Below are 19,307 nucleotides of genomic sequence, written 5' to 3'. Positions count from 1 at the left end.
CTGCGTGCATTTTGCTAAAATGGTCGATTGTTTTGGTATTATGGTTGGTTAGCGTTGGAAACCATACCATCACTTAAATAAAAAAAATAATTGCGCGTTGGATTTATCTTTTTATCCATTTCTTTATATTGCTGCCGAAAGTTTCAGTGTTATCATTATACAAAGTTGAAAACGCGACGCGGATTGTAAAGGTAAATTAATTATGATGATAAATTAATGAATCCAATCGACTTTCATTGTACTAAAATAGATTTTACGTCGTGGGATAATAACGGTTATATCTTAAAAATAATCCGAGTGGCAGAATTGCAATTGAACGGATCGTAGTTACAGGTACAGATTTCTCTAATCCGCAAAATTGCAAAAATACGGATTCCTAATGGCGATAACGAATTAACAAGATTGCAAAGATACCTATCAAAATAAAATATAATTAGACAGTTTATCTCATGTGTTTATGACCACATATTACATTTGTTTTTTTAGAGTATCAATGTATTTAAAAGTCGTAACGCGAGTTAAGTTAGACATAATTAAGTTAATTGCCATGGATTGAAAATTATACGCCACAGACAAGTCTCACTCACAAGTCGTTTTTTTTTAACGAGCGAATAATCACGACGACTGTTTTATGAGGGAAACGAAATATATATATCAAAATATCTGGTGAATGAGAAGTATGATAAACGGAATCATATGGACAAAATATTCGGCGAATGAGATATATGTGAACAAAACTTTTTTTTTCTTATGACGGATCAGGTCATCAGGATGACATTACCGAAATCCAGCCCAATGCCTCCATGACCGATAATGCCAACGGAAGTATAAGACTCATTCTTCTTTGAAAAATGGATCGTCTTTACCAAACTAATATGGTAAGCTTCCTTACATCAAATCCGCGATTTAGGATGGTATTACTTATATTTTTTTTAAATCCGCCAAATTTCGAAACAAATACATCGGCCAATTTAGCTGGTACATGGGTAGTTACAACAACCATTCGATGACCATGAGGCGATTTGCAAGCACAAGCTTTTTACACAGCGGTGCTGGCGTATCGGGCACTGATAAGATGAAATTCAGCTACCATTTGTGGTGACTGATGAGTTGGCTCCATGTTGTGCATCCTGTAGATTTGTCATTTGATGTCGCACGCTCTATATCATCCATCTAACGTTGATTTCCAGTTTTTGGATAGAGCGTACACATCTGCCGAACCATATCGGTCTATGGTTATAAAAATCCAGTCTTTAAATTTCCGGTAGACAGTTCTGAGTATTGAAGATATATCTGTTTGATTCACATATCTGTTTTCTCTATCCATAGTATATTTGAGAGTGATGGGTTTCAATTTAAGAATACTGTACATTTTCAGAATTGCCAATTTGTTTTCGCCTGAATAGGAATTGTCAAAAATTGATTGTGGGGGAACATCTAGTTTTTTGCCGCAGATTTTTTCCAGAGTCAGCCTAATTTTCTTATGTATTACTAGGTATTTTGGGCATTCAAGAAATATGTGTTTCGTTGTATCATTATTGTTCGCGCAAAATTTACAATTTAGTTTTAATGGTCGATATAGTTTGCATCTCGGCGGACAATTCTGTAACGCCACTTTCTATTTCCAAACAAAAACCCATCCAAGGCTATGAGGTATGCAGATTGTCGTTCGATATTCGTAAAGTGTTTTTTCAATGTGCGGTCCAAGAGATGTGTGGAGTGCCAATCACGTGCTACGTGTAATTTTGGTGGGTCATACGTTTTTAATCTGAATCTATCATATATGGACCTTAAGGTTGTAGTAGTCCGTTCGCCCGGTGTGAAATCTAAATTTTTGTGCATTTTTCCGTCCATGTGGGACTTCAGGTGAAGATGGCGCGGCTTCTGTTCCACTTGGTCTTGACGTAATAATTGGTCTCGTCGTCTCTTCCGTTCGTTCATTTTGTTTCCCAAAGTTGCAGTGCTTCTGTATGTGGTCTGGTTTTTTGCATGTTCGACAAACAATTTCGTTTCGTGGTGGACGTCACAATCCACAATCCTTGCGCTTGTTCGCAACAACACGTTTGCTGGTCGCGGGTCGCACTTTCATTCAGCAAAATAGAATTTCTGGTAATAGCAAGCACGAAATTTTTGTTTATTGATAACATGGGTGACAAATTATGACCTGGTCTATCAGTGCCGGAATATAGCCGGGTTGATATCAGATAAATACCGACATGGGCACAGCTAAAAAATTTCCAACGGGGGATGGGGGGTCAATTCACGACGACGTAAGGCGTTTAATAAGCTGAAAAGGATGCGTCGTTCACAGCGAAAATCCAAATACGTTTAGTACGCCTCTCTTTACCTGGCGGTTTATAATGAATATTTCGCAAGCCCTATTTCAAATATCGACCATTAATCCGTAGTCAGTTGTACCCACATTTGAAAATGAAAACATTAGAAGTCGTGAAAACTAATTTGGGAGAGTAGTATAACTCGCGGATGTCAGTAGCGTCATAATCGTACAAAAACAAAGTACAAAAACACGCTCGCATGTAGCGCCGATCAAAGGCATTAAATGTGAAACTATTACTCGGATGCCGCTCGGAAATACGGCAATAATGGCATTTCTACGTGGTCAAAATAATATTTCTTCCAGTCCCAAATATCTCGTAAAATTTCCATGGAATACAATAATTACCAGTCGTACTTATCTGGTTCGACAATTCTAAATTTACGAAAAACGATATGGGCGTGCTTTATGCAAGATTAGAAATTAAAAATATGATAGGTGCAAAAAGAAAACAAAAATAAAAATACTTGCATTTATCGGTTCAACCTGTTAGCGATAGCCGTCGGTTAATTCTTACCTGTACCTGATTTGCTTTACAATGCGCTCTGATTTGTATAATAAAAGTGATTGAGTCAGGAACCGAGGGAAGAAAATACGCTTTACTGAATTGCATTCAATAATAGTTACAAATTCGTATTTATCAGCGATAACCAAAAAAAAAATATGGTGAATACGAAAAAAGTCTGGCGAGGTTTATAGCGCTACAGTGATAACGCACAGAGTAACACGGCCGATACCTCCTCCCCCGACCGATATCGGCAATAAAAATCGATGGGACAAGTGGGGCACGCGGGACACGTGGGGCCCGTGAAAAAGTGGGACAAGTGGGTTAAGTGTGACATGTGGGACAAGTGGTACAAGTGGTACACGTGGTACAAGTGGTACACGTGGCACAAGGGATACAAGTGGTACACATGGTACAAGTGGGACACGTGGGACAGGTGGGACTCGTGGGACACGTGGGGCAAGTGGGACACGTGGGACACGTGGGGCAAGTGGGACAAGTGGTACACGTGGGACATGTGGGACGAGTGGGAAAAGTGGGACACGTCGGGCAAGTGGTACAAGTGGTACACGTGGGACAAGTGGTACAAGTGTTACAAGTGGGACAGGTGGGACACGTGGGACAAGGGATACAAGTGGTACAAGTGGGACAGGTGGGACAAGTGGTACACGTGGCAAAAGGGATACAAGTGGGACATGTGGGACAAGTGGGACAAGTGGCACAAGCGGAACAAGTGGGACACGTAGGACAAGTGAGACACGTGGGACAAGTGGGACACGTGGGACACGTGGGACAAGTGGGACACGTGGGACACGTGGGACAAGTGGGACAAGTGGGAAACGACATTTTTGAGACACCGGTATTTAATGTCTACCATCTGTTCACCATTGTAATCTCCATGTAATGTCCCACTTGTATCACTCGTCCCACGTGTACCACTTGTCCCACGTGTACCACTTGTCCAACGTCTACCACTTGTCCCACGTCTACCACTTTTCCCACGTGTACCACGTGTCCCACATGTCCCACTGGACCACGTGTCCCACTTGTACCACGTGTCAAGTGGGAAACGTGGTACAACGTTTCTCGTGGTTCTCATATTCCCATATTCAGGGAACAAACAATTGGGCGTTTTTTTTTACTTGCTATTCCGTGGAAAGAGATTATGGTATTCCTGTTTATCTTTATAATACTCTCTCAGTCAAGCATCCTTGTGGCAACAGACACATGCGGATCCGAAATAGGAACAAGGAAAAAGAACAAAAGAACTTACAGTTCAGTACACAATACATCCGGATTTTTTATACCTAAATGAAGTAAGTGACTGGACAAAAGGTTTGCTATATAATTATACTATGTCTTGTCGGTTTTCTTCTTTTCTGGGAAGTATAACAATCCTATTCTACGAGATGCTTCTCGATGACACTAAATGTCGGCCTGTTAAAAAAGTTTTTGCGTATTTTCATAAAGCTCTCGCAGGATGTAACACAAAACTTCGACATAAAGGCACGATACACATGTATTTTTGCATCTACCAATTGTCACAGCAATAGCAACGCATTGGATGCAATAGAACATTTATTTATAAAACATTACGGATATTGTTATATATAAGCAAGATAATAAAATCACCCAAATTTGATTTCTTTTCACAATTTCACAATAAAATAACAGAAAGGTGCAGATATAGAATTAACGCCTTGTTTCTATCATGTCAATTATTTTCATAGTTTATCGACATGTTTCTTTCTTTATCCAGACATAAAAATTGGTCCAGGACATGGAATACCATTGTTCGATTTCAGAACAAATTTATATTCGCATTCGTCGGAGCGTATTGCTTCACATTCTTCGGGGATTTCACTCGGATTCATTCTGCAAAAACATAATCGCGATACGTTGGAGTTATAAACAAACTATGGTATTGTATTATGAACTTGTAGTAATAGGAATCCTGTTTCACATTTTTGCTTTCTGAACTCCTATTTGCGAAGGTTACTATCGCACATGACGCTTGCCTGCTCATTGTTTGTAAACTAAAGAATTTACTGTTACATATGTGCTTAGTAGAAAGTATTCATATATATTACATGGCTCAGTGATTTAATTTTAACATCACTCACCTGGTACAGCACGTTTTGGAAACTGTGTCAACAACTCGATAGACTATAAACATTTGAGATGCCAGATCTCTGTTTTCTGTTGTAATTTCGGTGAAACCAAACGGACATGATGTTGGATACACATTATCAATATTTATAAAATAGGATTCGGCTTCATCAGATCTTGCCTTTCCATTTTCCACTTCCAGCGAGCAGTTCAGGACAGTCTGCGAAAATTAACAAAAAAAAAATCATCAAACTTTCTCATTTTCCAAACAATTATTAATATCATTGTAATGATACATACCTTGTAAGTCTCCGGACCGCAACTGCAATCAACGCACGGCCCATCTTTCCACTTTTCACCAGCTCGGTAAAACATTGTAGATCTCATTGTAGCGGTTTTTACAGTATGTTTACACCAATCGTCTTCGAATATGTCGTATTCGCAACTGGCGTTTATGCGAACAGAAATCGCGAATGAGATTAAAGTTAGGAAAACTGCGTTCTGGATGCAACTTTCCATTGTACTTGAAGTAAAAAAAATCTAATACGTGCAAATTAATACAATGCAATTTGATATTACGACAAACGCTTCTTTTGACTGGTTTAAGTTATGTTTCGTTTGATGTGAACGCAAGTCTTTTATATATTTTCCGTGGCACAAAAATATGCGACGCGACGGTGTTTACGTTTGGTGTTAGAACGAAAGTACCGATTTTTGTTTTCGAGACAGCCCGTCGTGAACACTCTGTTTTCGTATTCCCGAGAATCAGTAAGAATACTAATTATTGACAAAAATAAACTAGCTCAATTCGAATTTGTGAATAACCGCGGAAAGACATTTTTAAAGCACAATATTTGGTATTTTAGGAAAAAGCGTCATCTTATGAGACCACAGAGCAATTGGGATTTTCAATGCCGTCTGAGAGTGAGACGCTTATGCTGCTTTAGTTTAAATTCATTACGTGTGACTCTCGTACATCACATACGGCTAAACTATGGCCAGCACTTTTCTTGCTGAAGTGATACCAAAAGTATTAAAAATATATCTCAGATCACTATTTTAAATAAGAATTGCGGAGCCAATCAGGTCTATGTGGGGTTCAGTTGGAAGCGACATGTACCATATTGTGCTAGGACGGACAAATTTGAAATATCATTTCCTCTACTTGATTTGCATTTAATCATACCAGCTTGCACTTCATTTGCTTTAAACACTTTCATGCAAACTTGTTCAAATGTGTAAGTCAAGTCAAATCATTTTCACAGAAAAATGTCAAGTGTGCAATTTTTAAAACAATCTAGTTATGTTATCGTTGTTATTGTTACCATGGTAGAAACTGAAATTCTAATTTATCACAAAAATAATATTTTTCTGGTGAAATTGAAACAATTATTCAAAACATAGACAGTGATTTATATGTGATATCATTCAGATGACGTCAAGAATTCTTGCAAATATTTTGCGACAAGCTTTACATGAAAACCTAACAAATAATTATGATCTATTTTAAGTTAGACACACTAATAATAAAGTACGATGTTTCTATTCTAAGTATGCACGATTAACGCCTCAGGTGTTTGTAGGACTTTCCCACTATATGATACATCTTCCATGAATCTGCAATAAAAAGATATCAGTTTAACATTAATTGAAGTTGGTAGTAATTTAATGCGCTTTCATTTGCATTTACACTTGAGCTAAGTCGAATAGTCGGTGAGGTCTGTTCAACCGAATTACATGATGGACAAATGGAAATACCGTACTCGGTTAATTTTGTTCTACTAATAATCTGATAAGGATGTTTATTCCGTGTTTCCATGGAGCCCTAAAGGCCAGCTTAACTGTAACTTATTGCTAGCCAGTTAAGTGTTATTCAAGCCTTGCTTTGCAAAAACAAATACTATATAAAAAAAAAAGACACAACGATTGAAGTATTAATTATTTCTTTCTTTCTATACCGAGTTATGAATTAATGCTATTAGGATAGCTGTGAAATAGTAACTATGAAATGACATTCATCGACCATAGTCATTCGTTCAATGTTGTCCACCCGTAATAGTTAAAGCTTGGAATGATCAATCGGTTGACCGATTTTAGATGGTTCTGTCACTATTCATTTAAACCGGCATCTCAGGTACAAATCATCTTTATATTGTACAATTGATTAAAAAATGATTAGTTTATCGCGTGTTTATCTCCTGTGGCTTTCAATTCAAAAGAATATCGCTAACTGTATAAGCACTAAAACACGAAAAAAACAATTGAAGTACCAGTATTGATGGTTAATAAATTTGACAATGATAAATTCTGAATCACTTTCTGATTCATGTGTGAGAAGCAGTTGCGAGCTAAAATTAGAATTCAGCAGAATATTGTTTACTACTAAAGTGTTTGTGATTTTTTTATTGCCGTCGTCATATGCACTTTCTCTTGTCTACGATTAACTTTTGTGTCGATGTGACGTAACAAATGGAAAAGTATAAATCCGCGTTGCAATGCATAACGTCTACATAATTGAGTTAGGTGCTACCGTTGATTTTGTGATACAGTGTTCATTTTCATCAAAAAAGTCCAGAATGAAATACTCCATCTTGATTTCTGTTTGGATTGTCACATTCGCTTGTGCCAACGCAGCATGCGATTACGGAGAAACTCAACTGGGTCGAGGGTGTTTGCATACTACAAAAACTGATTCAATGACATTCACGAAGTATCATCATGTAGGACAAAAATGGAACGCTGGTCCCTGTGTTGAGTGTAGCTGCGATCCAGTAACGTATGGGGTGTGTATTTATATTTTACATCAATATCAAAATTTCACGGTACTAACAGTGCTATAGTTTTATAATGTCGCTACAGATTACCATCCAAATCGAAATATGACATATGGGCAGAATGGGAAGATTTGAGATCTATATTTATGTCTGACCTCCAACGTACCCTCTAAGAGCTTGCCTAGTTGCGCGAAATAGAAGGCCATGTGAGGTTCAAAAAAGTCTGCGCGAAAAAATAAAAAAGAACACAACATTTTAAACGAACACAGAATTTATTTATAAACTCCAGTGCGCGGCAGAACGAAAGTACTGCGCGGGGATTATCGGCCAGCTACGCGGCGGCGCAGCTTGGAGGGAACGTTGCTGACCTCTGCAAACTTTTGGTGCGCGACACTTTTTTTATTTTTGAGAACTTTTGCCGTTGCGTTTGTATACAGAAAAATTATTTAATACCATACCAAATGCCTCAGGTTTTGTGGTCTTTAATCAAACGACGGACGATGTATGTGTATCGCAATAAGCGTAAAAAGAAAATGAACTTTGAAATTTTTAACTATTGCGAATGTAAGAGGAGAACTTCATATCGACTTTCCAGTTTGCAGAGCTCCGAATCATGTAACTGCCCTTATAAGATAGAACAACCATTATTTGCATCGACGAAGCAAGGATACTTTTATACTCGTGGGAGGGGACAATTATAGATACAACATGCATCTCATGTTACTCAATTTAATCGTTTTTTAGACCTATTTAAACTGCACTCTTCCTGTACAAAATGCATTACCAACAACCAAGGAAACGAAAACCTATTTTATAAATCTTGAAAATATCCACCCAACATCATGTCCATTTGGCTTCACAACTGTAACTGATAAAAACAAAGATGAACGGTCTGAAGTGTTCGTTGTTTATCGAATCGTGGACTCAGTTGCATGGTCATGCTGTAACAAGTAAGTTGAATAAAATTATAAATTACACTTTATGCAACTTCATAGTGCATTTTAATGAAATTTTCACTTGCGCATTGTTTTTCAAATTCCATAGAAGGTTGCAAAAAATATACATTTTTTTATAAATTCACTGATAAACTATATTTAATCATAATGGCATGGCGATCGACTTTTTACATTTGTTGTACGTTATCGATGAAACGAATTTCTGTTCTGAATCACTTGGAAAAGGCCAGGGTGACGTTTTGTGAAACCAGTGATTGTAATGCAGATTCCGTGGACTACAGTACTTCGCGGATTGCCGTACGCACGCGTTTACCAAAGCCGCTTGAAGCAACCCATATCACAAACTCTTTGGGTCGACCAACCACATTAAAATTCTTGCCCCTTACTTGCTAAGGCTATCAATTTCTCATATGGTTACAATATAATCCAGTGTTTAAAGCTGCCACTTGATTTCTCTTTCATCCAAGATTCCCTAATCTGCCTTAAATCACATACTGTATAATTACATAATTTATTTATTATAGTTTAAAGCGAAATTGAAGTCAATGCATTGTAAATTAATTGAACTCATGTCAAAACATATTTGAATACGCTTCTTATAAACTTCATTGTTGAATAGTAAAAAGTACTGTTTGCCAATGGCCACATTAATAACGTAATTGTTATTTCTAGCATCTTAAAAAGTACTGATTGTACCAATGGCCATATTAATAACGTAATTGCTATTTCTAGTATCTTAAAATGTACTGTTTTTACCAATGGCCACATTAATAACGTAAACATTCTATTTCTAGCATGGAAAATCCAACCATACCTGACGAGTGCGAAGCTATACTTCTGCCAAATGGGTGCCAACATGAATTTGTCTTAAAAGCTGACAATAGTTTGCCATGTCCTGGACCAGTCAGCGCAGTTGGGTAGAATAAATGAAATCGTTCGGAGGTTGAATTATAAGATTTGAAATGATCACTCACTCGGTCTGAAATGATTTATTTTGTTCACGTGCATATATTTATCTTTCCTACTGACGTCCTTCGAGTGCAAATCAATAGTCAATAAAAAAATCATCAATAAAGATCTAATAAGAAAGAAAGCTACGCAGTTAATAAAAGAAGGCCACTTTGGCGGCATCTCACTGGCATCGCATGACACAGATATCGGGAGTAAGCTCCAGCCAGGACTATAAACGGTCAGAACAATGCAAATAAGCCTATATTTAAACACTTATTTTCTACTTTTAATCCAAAACAATAGGGCACCACAAACATTTAATATTGTCACGTATAACAAGGTAAGAATTGAGTAAGAAAGTAAACACTTCCAAATAATCGTTTTGTCATTCGGACATTATATATTAAGTAAATAGGAAACTTGTAATAACGATGAATATTTTTGTTTTATTTAATGTCATCGTTAATAAAATCGTGCATAGAAATATGAAATCGTGGAAGGTTACAACTATTCTAATTTTCGTACATGAAGCAATAAATTTTGCAAACAGTGGAAGATATAATATATTTTACTTGGTATATGATAATGTGTTTTTATTAAATTTATGATGTGGGGTCTTCAATGCTTTCCCATGGGCACGTGCAGAAATTCATCGATCCCGTCAATATTTCCCCGTTATATAGGCCACGTCGATTCGATGCTTAAGAAACTTAGGGGACAATTGCATGTACCGGCCAGAAGACTCCAATCCGGCCTTATACACGAGTCAATATTACAACCTCGCTAAAAACAGCTTGTGTTTTTGCATAGTGCATAGGGAGCCAGCAATTTCATCAGTATCTCCGCCCCATCGCATTATTATAAGCATTTGTAGAAAGCAAATGGAAAGATTTAAATTATTTTCTCAACTCAAATCCTAATTATTCATCATTTTCAAGCAGAGTGTTCAAACCACCTCAATTTTGTAGCCAATTTGCCTGGTCTATAACTTTACCTAGAAAAACACTCGGGATTATCTTCTCCGTAATACCAGTCTATTAAGTGTTCAACAGTTCTAGGGGCTACACCGTCTGTAAATAAGGGCCTAACTGGGTTCGTCTTATTATATTTTGGACTGTAACTGTCATCATAGTTGATTCCATGCAAAGCTCTGCATATTGAACACCATTCTCTTGCTCTTCCGTACTGTGGCATGTCACTCGGCTTCATCGTCAACCACCTGAAACAAGGAAAATGAGGGGTCAAACTTACCTATATAAAAGACGTATACGTATAACAACCCACAATTGAACAGATAAGTATACGTATATACTAACGACTAACGATTTTACGGTTCGTTTAACAGCATATGCTAGCTGGCGGAGTTGGAGTCAAATGAGTAAATTGATGCGACAAGCCGAAGATATTTCCGCGCCTTTTATAACACAGTATCACAGTCAATTATGACACTCCAAAAAACTTTTTTGAGTTTTTAACATATTGAAATAGTCTACTCTGGAGAATAAAACGATGCGAATCCAAAAATGTAGTCAAATTTCGGTACTCCTGAAGTGTGCGCAACCAAGATGTCGCATAACATCAGGTTGTGCGCCATCTTGGTGCGCATACTTCAGTAACGGAATTTACAACTGCATTGTAAATTAAGCAAGTTAAATTAAAGAATTCGTCTAATGAACCCTAAATTCAAAAATACTACTTAAATAAAACAAATATAGAAATTGTTAACGAACGGCGAACGTTGTATTCAATTATCTTTTAAAATAATCGCGCGATAAGAACCACGAAAACCATTATGTTATTGGCTCGCATCGAATCATCAATATCTGATTAATCTCAGCAGCTTGTGGCAAGTAACAGAACTCTAAATAAATTCGGTCACAAAACATATCATGGATCGGCAGCCAACTGGACTTTCATCAAATTTTCCGTTGATAAAATTCATCACGGATAAACGGATAATTTAGTCAATTTATATATCAAAATTCACACATAATAATGTTCTCAATACGGCCCTCCAGAAGCGTGTGTAGTGTGTACCAATATGAAGGTAACTAATTTTGTTCGCCCACTTCACATCAAGTTGGGTGAAGGGACTGAAACCTACGGACAGGGGGTATGGTATATTCACTTGGCTAACACAGACAGCCACCGAACTCGTAATAGTACTAAAAATCAGAATAAAATTATGGTCTAACCATAACCTGGTAGACATACTGCGGGAGTACCCTTATACTCTATAGTTTTAGGCTTATTTTTTTTTCACCATCTCGAGCGTTAGAAAAACAATGTAGTAGAACTTATTTAATGATCGTAATAACTTACTTAAGATACTCTAGATATGCCGTGTCGTTCTTATCTAGATAATTGAGATAATCTGCTAAATCTTTCATAGAAGCAAAATCTTCAGCAAATATAAATGATCCTGGTGGGGCCACTGCTTCGTAATCCTTTTTATTTGCTCCCCATACAACAGGTACAGTCAATGATCTGATGGCATTATTGAAAAACTTCTCAGTAATGTAGTCTTTGCAGTGATGAGAATTTTCAAACGAAAAATAGAATTTATATTTCCTCACTTCAACGAAGAATTCCGGCTCGCCTCGGCCTTTACCATTAGCAAATTTACCACCTTTAAAGCATCCACCAAATCCTTCTAGCTTAAATCCCAATCCGATAAGCTCCTTGAGCATTTTTATTCGAGTGCGTGCTCCAGGAGTGTAGCCACAGTTTGAGACAATTGCTACAGATAGTTTGGTTTTCATAGCGAGCAGTTCTTCGGGTGTACGAGTGTTTTCCTCCAAGATTCTTGCCACATTATATCCGTGTTCATAACTTTGATAGAAATCCGAATCCCGCCTGTAAAAATTTGAAAATACGCAACTTGGGTGCTTCAAATTTACTTAGCTATAGATACATGAAATTAGGGATTTATTCTACACCCTGATGTGGTGATTTCGTTTTCAAAAAAATAAAATTCGATTGAGTAAATATTAATCATTTATTGAAAAGAATACCGTAACATTTCACATAATAATGCAAAATGCTTTTTGAATAGGCCTTTCTTTGGAAGGCGTTATTTTGCAAACATGTTTATACAGGGCGATCCACGATGGGTTAAATATTATAATAAACTCTTGTTGATTAAACTCTTGTCGATGGAGTAGGAAAACTATGAATACTGACAAATATCACGTTTTCACCGCATGAAAACATGAGATATTTTTATTTTTGAGAAGTGCCTTTCAATAAAAAAGTATAATGTAAATATTTACAAATATAGCGCAATTTTGTGATCGCGAATTTGTAGGTAAACGCAATATGAAACAATCTTTAGACTCTAGACTAGAGGCTCTCACACCACATTCGTAGATGTGTGTTTACAGATACGCAAGCTTGTCAATGGGTCATATCTTTTTGTCCCATCCCACTTCAGCCCATAGCAATTTATGCCTGTCCTATCCCATCCCATGGCATTCCCATTGGAAAATATTAAATGTATGACAATTTGGGTTTGATGTCTACTAAATATGACTACATGCACAAAGAGACATGTAAATGTACAAAATTGATTGGTTATGTTAGGTTTAAAATTCAGAAGTATTGTCTAACTACTCTAATTCAGGACCACGAACCTCACTGCCAAAAGTATACTTGGAAGTTTGCAATGATCGGAGAAACGCTTTGCCATCCTGGAAAACGACGCTAAACCTCTAAATCACAAAGTTATTCGAGTGTGTCTTCAGTGACAGGTACCCGCCTCCAACTCACAGAAACCCCCTTCCTCTGGCCAGATCGCAATGAAATTTCCTGGGTTATGTGGACACTATCCAAGACCTACGTGCCAAGATTCCTATGAAAGCTAAAATTGTGTTCGAGCTCGAGAATGTATTATTATTACCTATCACTTGTCGGACAGCAGCCTACATGAATCAGCGCCAAAAAAGGCCCAGCTCATGAACATATTCATACCCGAGTATTGGGAATTTATACAAGTACTATTAGGGGTGGGGGAACTGCCATCGGTTTTTGGGCAAAGTGATGGATAAATATCGAAGAGACTAATTAATAGAATATTTCACCACCTGAACTTTGGGGATTCCCCTTCCCCGTAAAGCTCCAGTGACTTCGGAATGTTGCGCTTCGGAATTGTGATATTGAGTAAAAAAAGTATATAGGTAGGTTGAGAAAAATTAGTTTAATACTTTTTTCAAGGAATTTTTTTCCTCCCATGCCTCCGTCACGGTCTAGTGATTTTGGCCGTTTGCCGGCTTCAGAGAGGTCTTATCAAGAATCTGAAGGCATGGGCATGATCGGAAAAATTATTCGAATCAGTTTTAGGTAGAATTTTTTTCTCCCACATGTCAGTCACGCTCCAGTGATTTTAGGTCATATCTCGAGAATGGTAATAGATGGGGATGTCATATTTGGGCCACACAAGGTATATACAGTGAAGATAATGACAAAAAAATTTCGTCACGGTTGAGTGAACACGGACCCTAAAATTGATAGAAATCGACTTCCATTAAGAGTGATCAGTTTATGACGTATTATTTAAACTACTTAATGGACTAAAGGGACTGGGGGCAGTGCGCCGGACGACCATTCGTCCGGCGCAACGACCCGGTGCAACCATCAAATTCATTATATAACATCCGCTTTTTTATACTCAAATCTTTTCCTTACATTTCCCTCGCGGGTAGCGTAGCGACCTTCGCCTGGATTATGTTTATGAGCAAGATAAAATTGATTAACAATGAAGTTCAATATATTTGATCGATTTTTGTGACTTTAGACATGTTGATAAATTTATTGTTGATAATGTTCATGTAGCTGTTGAGCCACCGCGAAGTTTTGTGGGCTTTTAGAAAAAATGCGACACGGCAGAAATGGAAAGCTGACTCCCCACAAACGACATATGACAAAGATGCATAAGGTAGTTTTGTGTCTATTTATTTGTGTGTTGATCTCTTGCAACATAGATATGACTAGAAACAAAACAAAAAACCTATCTAAAAGATTTCATATAAATTTTAGATTTGGCAATATCTAAAGGAACCTTACCTGTATGTCATGGTCCCATTAAAATGAAAATTGTCCTCGAACTGTAAGGACTGTCCTCTGACGACGCGCAGGGTTGCAGTCGATTCCAGGTCCCAGTATATGTAAAGTTGACTAAGGTTTCTGAAGAGAAATCCGTAAACGAATAAACATCACTGTATAATATTTTTGTAGCTGTTTTGGAAAGAATGGAACCTGAACGATATATTTATAACTCAGTAAGGAAGGTTTTGAAACTTGTTAGTATTGGAAATATGAAACACACACCCCGTGTTAAAATGGCATTAGATGAAACACATAAGCATAAGTTGATCCTACTCTGAGCCCACTGGCTTTCTGCATATTGAATTTCAACTAGCATTCAAATTTTTGGACCTACCTCGTAGATGGCATGTTGTTAGCTCTAATTGCATCAAAGTGAAACACAACTGCCCCAGTTTTCTCGTCATTTATCTGCATTTGAATAGAAGTCGGGTGAATAGTATCACGCAGTCATTCATATATTTTTTATATTATATACCTATGATTTCCACCATACTGAGAATTGTATATAATTCGAACAAAAATTTAAACGATATTTCAGTTAAAATAATGCTACCTAAAAAAATGCATTTGATTCAGTTCTGATATTTTAATTCAGTGAACATGGCAACATATTTCTATCACCACTAACACTAACTATGCTAAAAGATCAAAACATTTTCAACTGTTTATGCGCAAAAATGTACAACCTGAAATTTTTGAAATAAATACATCAATATATAAATACATCAAGGTAAAAATATAATTTAAGACGGAATTTGAATAGAATTCACCTTGTTTCTGTCATAAGTTACTTCACAATTCCCGCATTTTTTAGCGTCGATGGGATGTGGATCCTTCACACCAAACATTGGAATCCAGACAAGTATTATCTAAAATAAATATTTGGTTGAAAAAATGACAACGCATCGGTTCTACTTTTCATTGCGAGTTCGATGACACGTTTACGCAATGAATGCATGGTCCAGTAGTTTACCACACTGAAATTACACGTTGTACATACAGAATGTAAAAGTGAAATCACGAATGTCATTTCATAGTGCAAGGAGACGTAGTTTAATAATTATGCTGCTTAACGAGCCGGGACATCCTTCCCCTTGAAGTTCATTTATTCGGAAATATTAGATCCATATTCAAGGCAAAGTGACTATAAACCAAGTAAGGACATGCATTAGTAACGTTATTAAGCGCACGTGTGACGTCACACCAGCCATTTTGTGTCCAGAATTCTATCGCTGTATGATCCCAACTAAGTGATTTAAACCTGCGATCGTTAAACAGCTGAATAGAAAAAAAGATGCTCAATAACTTGGACCAAACTTTCGCAGCGGCAAAACGAATGAACATTATTTTGAAAAATTAATTATCCGCAGATGTTTCTCGGATAACTCGGCTCGGCGGTATGGCCAGCATATACGAAGTTAAGGTTAAAGTCATCCAATTTCACTCGATAAATCAACACCCAATGAGACCTAAATATTAAACAAAATATACACATTTTATTATAAAATTCCTAATTGCACTTGCACAAAACCTATTTTAACAAACTGACTACAGAAACTTGCACTGTTTTTGCGGTACATGTCAGGATATTAAAATATATATGTGTATCGCAAATTTTCAACAAGGTGTACATTGCCAAAATAATATTAAATAATATGCTACATGCATGGAATGAAGGATAACGGCGTATATCAATCAAGTTCACAAAAACATCTAATAATCTGGAGTGTATGAAAAATAATATATTATCTATTTGACTTGAGCTCTTGTTGCAGGTCTACTAGAATACCGTTTTTCAATAATTTTAATTGTCTCTTCTTTCGCGTGAAGATTTAACCTTAAATTGAGAAAACGTTTCAAAGTTTTAAAAGCGATATTGTGGCAAGATGGGAAATTATATTTCAAGCAACTTTATCTGTCAGAAAAGTAACAGGCGAATATATATATATTATGAAAGGCATTATTAATATTGGTGCGAAATATAGTTTATGCTTCGCGCAAAAATACGATTGCTTTTTTTAATTGTCGGTATTTATAGATGATTTTTTGGGTTAATTCATATTTCTCCTTCATAGACAAATCCGTCTCCAGCATTCAAGAGCCATGCCTCAGTACGGTAACTTTCATTCAGTCACAATCACAACTAGCCAGCGGCATCCAATGCCTTTATTAGCTATTTGAATTATCCGTCCTGTAGTTGCCATGGTTATCTGCCTGTTGTCGCTCGGAGTTGTTTTCTTCTAGTGATACCGGAAATATCCGGTCTCGCAAATATATTCATATGCTATTTGTGTTAGTATTTTTACTCTTATCATGATTCAATGATTTTTTCAATCCTACTTTTACTTTTGTATAATTTAATGGTAGACTATTTCATTTCACGGGTGTCGCTGCTCGATAACCACTACTGGTTTATCGCGACTCCTTTCACCGCGGAATGCAACTTTTCATCTTTTTTTCTGCTCTCGTGTAAAAAAGTGTATTTTCGATGTGGTGATAAAATTAACTACTGATTACTGATTAAATGGGTGGCATAAATATTGGGTAAAACTATCAATTTTCAAATATTTATCATGTGTGTAAGACCTAAAAAGAGTTGGTAACGATTGTGGGCATTCATCGGGATTGACACTTTCCATGGAAACAAACAAACAATTTGAACCCCGTGTCTTTATGGGGTTCCTCCGGAAACATCAAGGCTTAGTTACAATTAAGTTTTATCAACGAGAACGTAGAAGACATGATGGCGTCGCTAGATCACCTAGTATTTATTCTACATTTTCCGACGCAAAGAAATCGAAATATCCTGCCAATAATAAATTGATAAGAATTAAAAACTGCAACACCATTCGCGGCGGCTGGTTTTTAAATTGTGTACCTTATAATGTACATGCTTTGATGAAATTGATGAGGCCGCACAATGTGCTAGCCATGAGATCGTTTACATTCTATAATTTTTGGAGCAACTGTTGCAACACCTCGTTAAATTAAGGAAAATTTTCCCGAGAAAATTCATTTCATCAGTTTCTGGAATGATTAATGTAAAACACAGGCTTTAAACTTTCGCGTGGTGTGAACAAGTATCATATTACCAGTTCAAGTAGTACCTGATTTAAACGTATGCATTAGGTTAATGACGTTACACACTTTCGAAAGAAAGCGAAATGTGTTTTTCTTTCATACGGAACGTTGCCACGTTGCGACGTAATTGCGTAACAAGTAATTAGGGAACGTTGTTGTTTAACTCAAGTTGGCGCAGTTGACATGTTAAGAATTGGATAACATTGAATAAAATAACTTAAACAATTTTACTGGTGCACGATAAATTCTATCTAATTTCGAAAGCTATATTTAACCTCTGCAAATGTGTCGATGTCATATTAGGTTATAACAAGAACAAATCGAAGTTTTTGTTATTTAATTCAAAAGCTTTCCAAAAAAAATCCACGCTTTTCAATTTTGTCAATTTTTGTATAATAATCACTACATTTTATCTCCATCCCATAATTATAAATAGTCTCCTAGATTGTCTCTCAAACAATATAAAACTTATCTGCATATAATATAAGGTTCGTGAGATACGAGGTTTCAAAGTTGCATAACTCACACGGGATGATAAGATACCTACCGGAACTTTCACGAAACCGAACGATACCAGTATAAAATGCAAAACATTAAAAAATCTTAGAACAAATTGACGAACGAGAGACCTTCTGACGAAGCTAAAACAAACCAACGCTGCCGAGTTCCCCCGATTCGCTGGACACAAAATGACGTCCGATATGCATCATTTCACACGGTGTCTCCACTTGGTTTATAGCCACTTTGATTCAAGGTGGCTATAGCCAATCGTGTCCCGATGTTTAGTGACATTTTTGAAAACATATATTTATATAATATTTTTTTGTTGAGTATATCATTTTTCAGTCAAATAAGATTCCAAATACTAGCCGGTTAAAGTAGAAATTTACTTTTCAAATTTACTAAAAGGAATCTAATACGGAACGCGAACTTGTAATTGGATTATTTTATAGTATTTTGGCTCATTTATTTTTGCTTCGAGCTTCCAACGAACGAACGCTATAACAATGAGTCACTAACCTTTCTGTCAGTCGCAGCCTTCAGCCTACGAATCAGCTCTGATTGTATGTACATCGAGTCATTATTAGTCGTTGTAAATGAAGTACGTATGGTAGTTGTTTGTGGTTCTACCAGTGCTTGTGTGTGTGTTGCATCATCTGTAACTTCCGGTAATTCATTTGAATTATAATCGCCACCTTTCATATTCAAAATATCATCTATCTCTTTTTTAATAGAGGGAATACCTCCGTTGAAGTCAATTTCAAGTTCGCGGAAAGAACTCTTTATATTCCATTTGTTCATGTTCAGACTGCTGGTTGCTGAAGGATTGGTGGTATTTAATGTCTCCCATCTGTTCACCATTGTAATCTCCATGAATATAATAACCACCGTTAAGAAGGCTAGAATTCTGCATCTAGTTGAGAACATCCATGGCAAAGTTGCCTGATCCATAGCTTACGTTTAACCCAAGATAAAACAATATCGTAATAAGA

At 36.7% G+C, this 19,307-nt stretch overlaps 3 protein-coding genes across 4 annotated transcripts in view; 1 reads left to right on the top strand and 2 right to left on the bottom strand.

Moving 5' to 3' along the window:
- Positions 1 to 9,614, top strand: part of LOC120325812 (uncharacterized) — an 18,828-nt gene extending 9,214 nt beyond the window's left edge. The window contains exons 1-3 of one of the 2 annotated variants that reach the window (XM_078112249.1): positions 7,446 to 7,732; positions 8,468 to 8,673; positions 9,474 to 9,614. In XM_078112249.1, coding sequence (XP_077968375.1) covers positions 7,526 to 7,732; positions 8,468 to 8,673; positions 9,474 to 9,600 — 540 coding nt within the window. In that variant the 5' untranslated portion in view covers positions 7,446 to 7,525 and the 3' untranslated portion in view covers positions 9,601 to 9,614. Of the gene's footprint in view, positions 1 to 7,445; positions 7,733 to 8,467; positions 8,674 to 9,473 lie in introns of those variants that run through there. The other variant, XM_078112250.1, reaches the window with a different exon arrangement.
- LOC144422256 (uncharacterized) lies at positions 4,401 to 5,573 on the bottom strand. Its single transcript, XM_078112253.1, has 3 exons — positions 5,250 to 5,573; positions 4,964 to 5,169; positions 4,401 to 4,715 (listed from the first exon to the last, which is right to left on the bottom strand). The coding sequence occupies exons 1-3, from the start codon at positions 5,466 to 5,468 to the stop codon at positions 4,592 to 4,594; spliced, it is 549 nt and encodes a 182-aa protein (XP_077968379.1). The 5' UTR covers positions 5,469 to 5,573; the 3' UTR covers positions 4,401 to 4,591.
- LOC120325811 (4-galactosyl-N-acetylglucosaminide 3-alpha-L-fucosyltransferase FUT5-like) lies at positions 9,177 to 19,307 on the bottom strand. The gene is made up of 6 exons (XM_039391974.2): positions 18,835 to 19,307; positions 15,504 to 15,602; positions 15,068 to 15,141; positions 14,692 to 14,811; positions 11,953 to 12,486; positions 9,177 to 10,849 (listed from the first exon to the last, which is right to left on the bottom strand). The coding sequence occupies exons 1-6, from the start codon at positions 19,264 to 19,266 to the stop codon at positions 10,621 to 10,623; spliced, it is 1,488 nt and encodes a 495-aa protein (XP_039247908.2). The 5' UTR covers positions 19,267 to 19,307; the 3' UTR covers positions 9,177 to 10,620.

This window comes from Styela clava, chromosome 4 (genome assembly GCF_964204865.1).
Source record: "Styela clava chromosome 4, kaStyClav1.hap1.2, whole genome shotgun sequence".
In the NCBI taxonomy this organism is placed as follows: Eukaryota; Metazoa; Chordata; class Ascidiacea; order Stolidobranchia; family Styelidae; genus Styela; species Styela clava.
This window is presented reverse-complemented; position numbering and strand designations above follow the sequence as displayed.

Coding starts and splice junctions, on each gene's coding strand:
- LOC144422256 (XM_078112253.1), bottom strand. CDS start 5,468: ATGGAAAGTTGCATCCAGAACGCAGTTTTCCTAACTTTAATCTCATTC. Junction 5,170..5,249: donor GCGGTCCGGAGACTTACAAG/GTATGTATCATT, acceptor TAATTTTCGCAG/ACTGTCCTGAACTGCTCGCT. Junction 4,716..4,963: donor TCCAAAACGTGCTGTACCAG/GTGAGTGATGTT, acceptor ATGTTTTTGCAG/AATGAATCCGAGTGAAATCC.
- LOC120325811 (XM_039391974.2), bottom strand. CDS start 19,266: ATGGATCAGGCAACTTTGCCATGGATGTTCTCAACTAGATGCAGAATT. Junction 15,603..18,834: donor AGGCTGCGACTGACAGAAAG/GTTAGTGACTCA, acceptor TATTTATTTTAG/ATAATACTTGTCTGGATTCC. Junction 12,487..14,691: donor AATGGGACCATGACATACAG/GTAAGGTTCCTT, acceptor AAATTTTTACAG/GCGGGATTCGGATTTCTATC.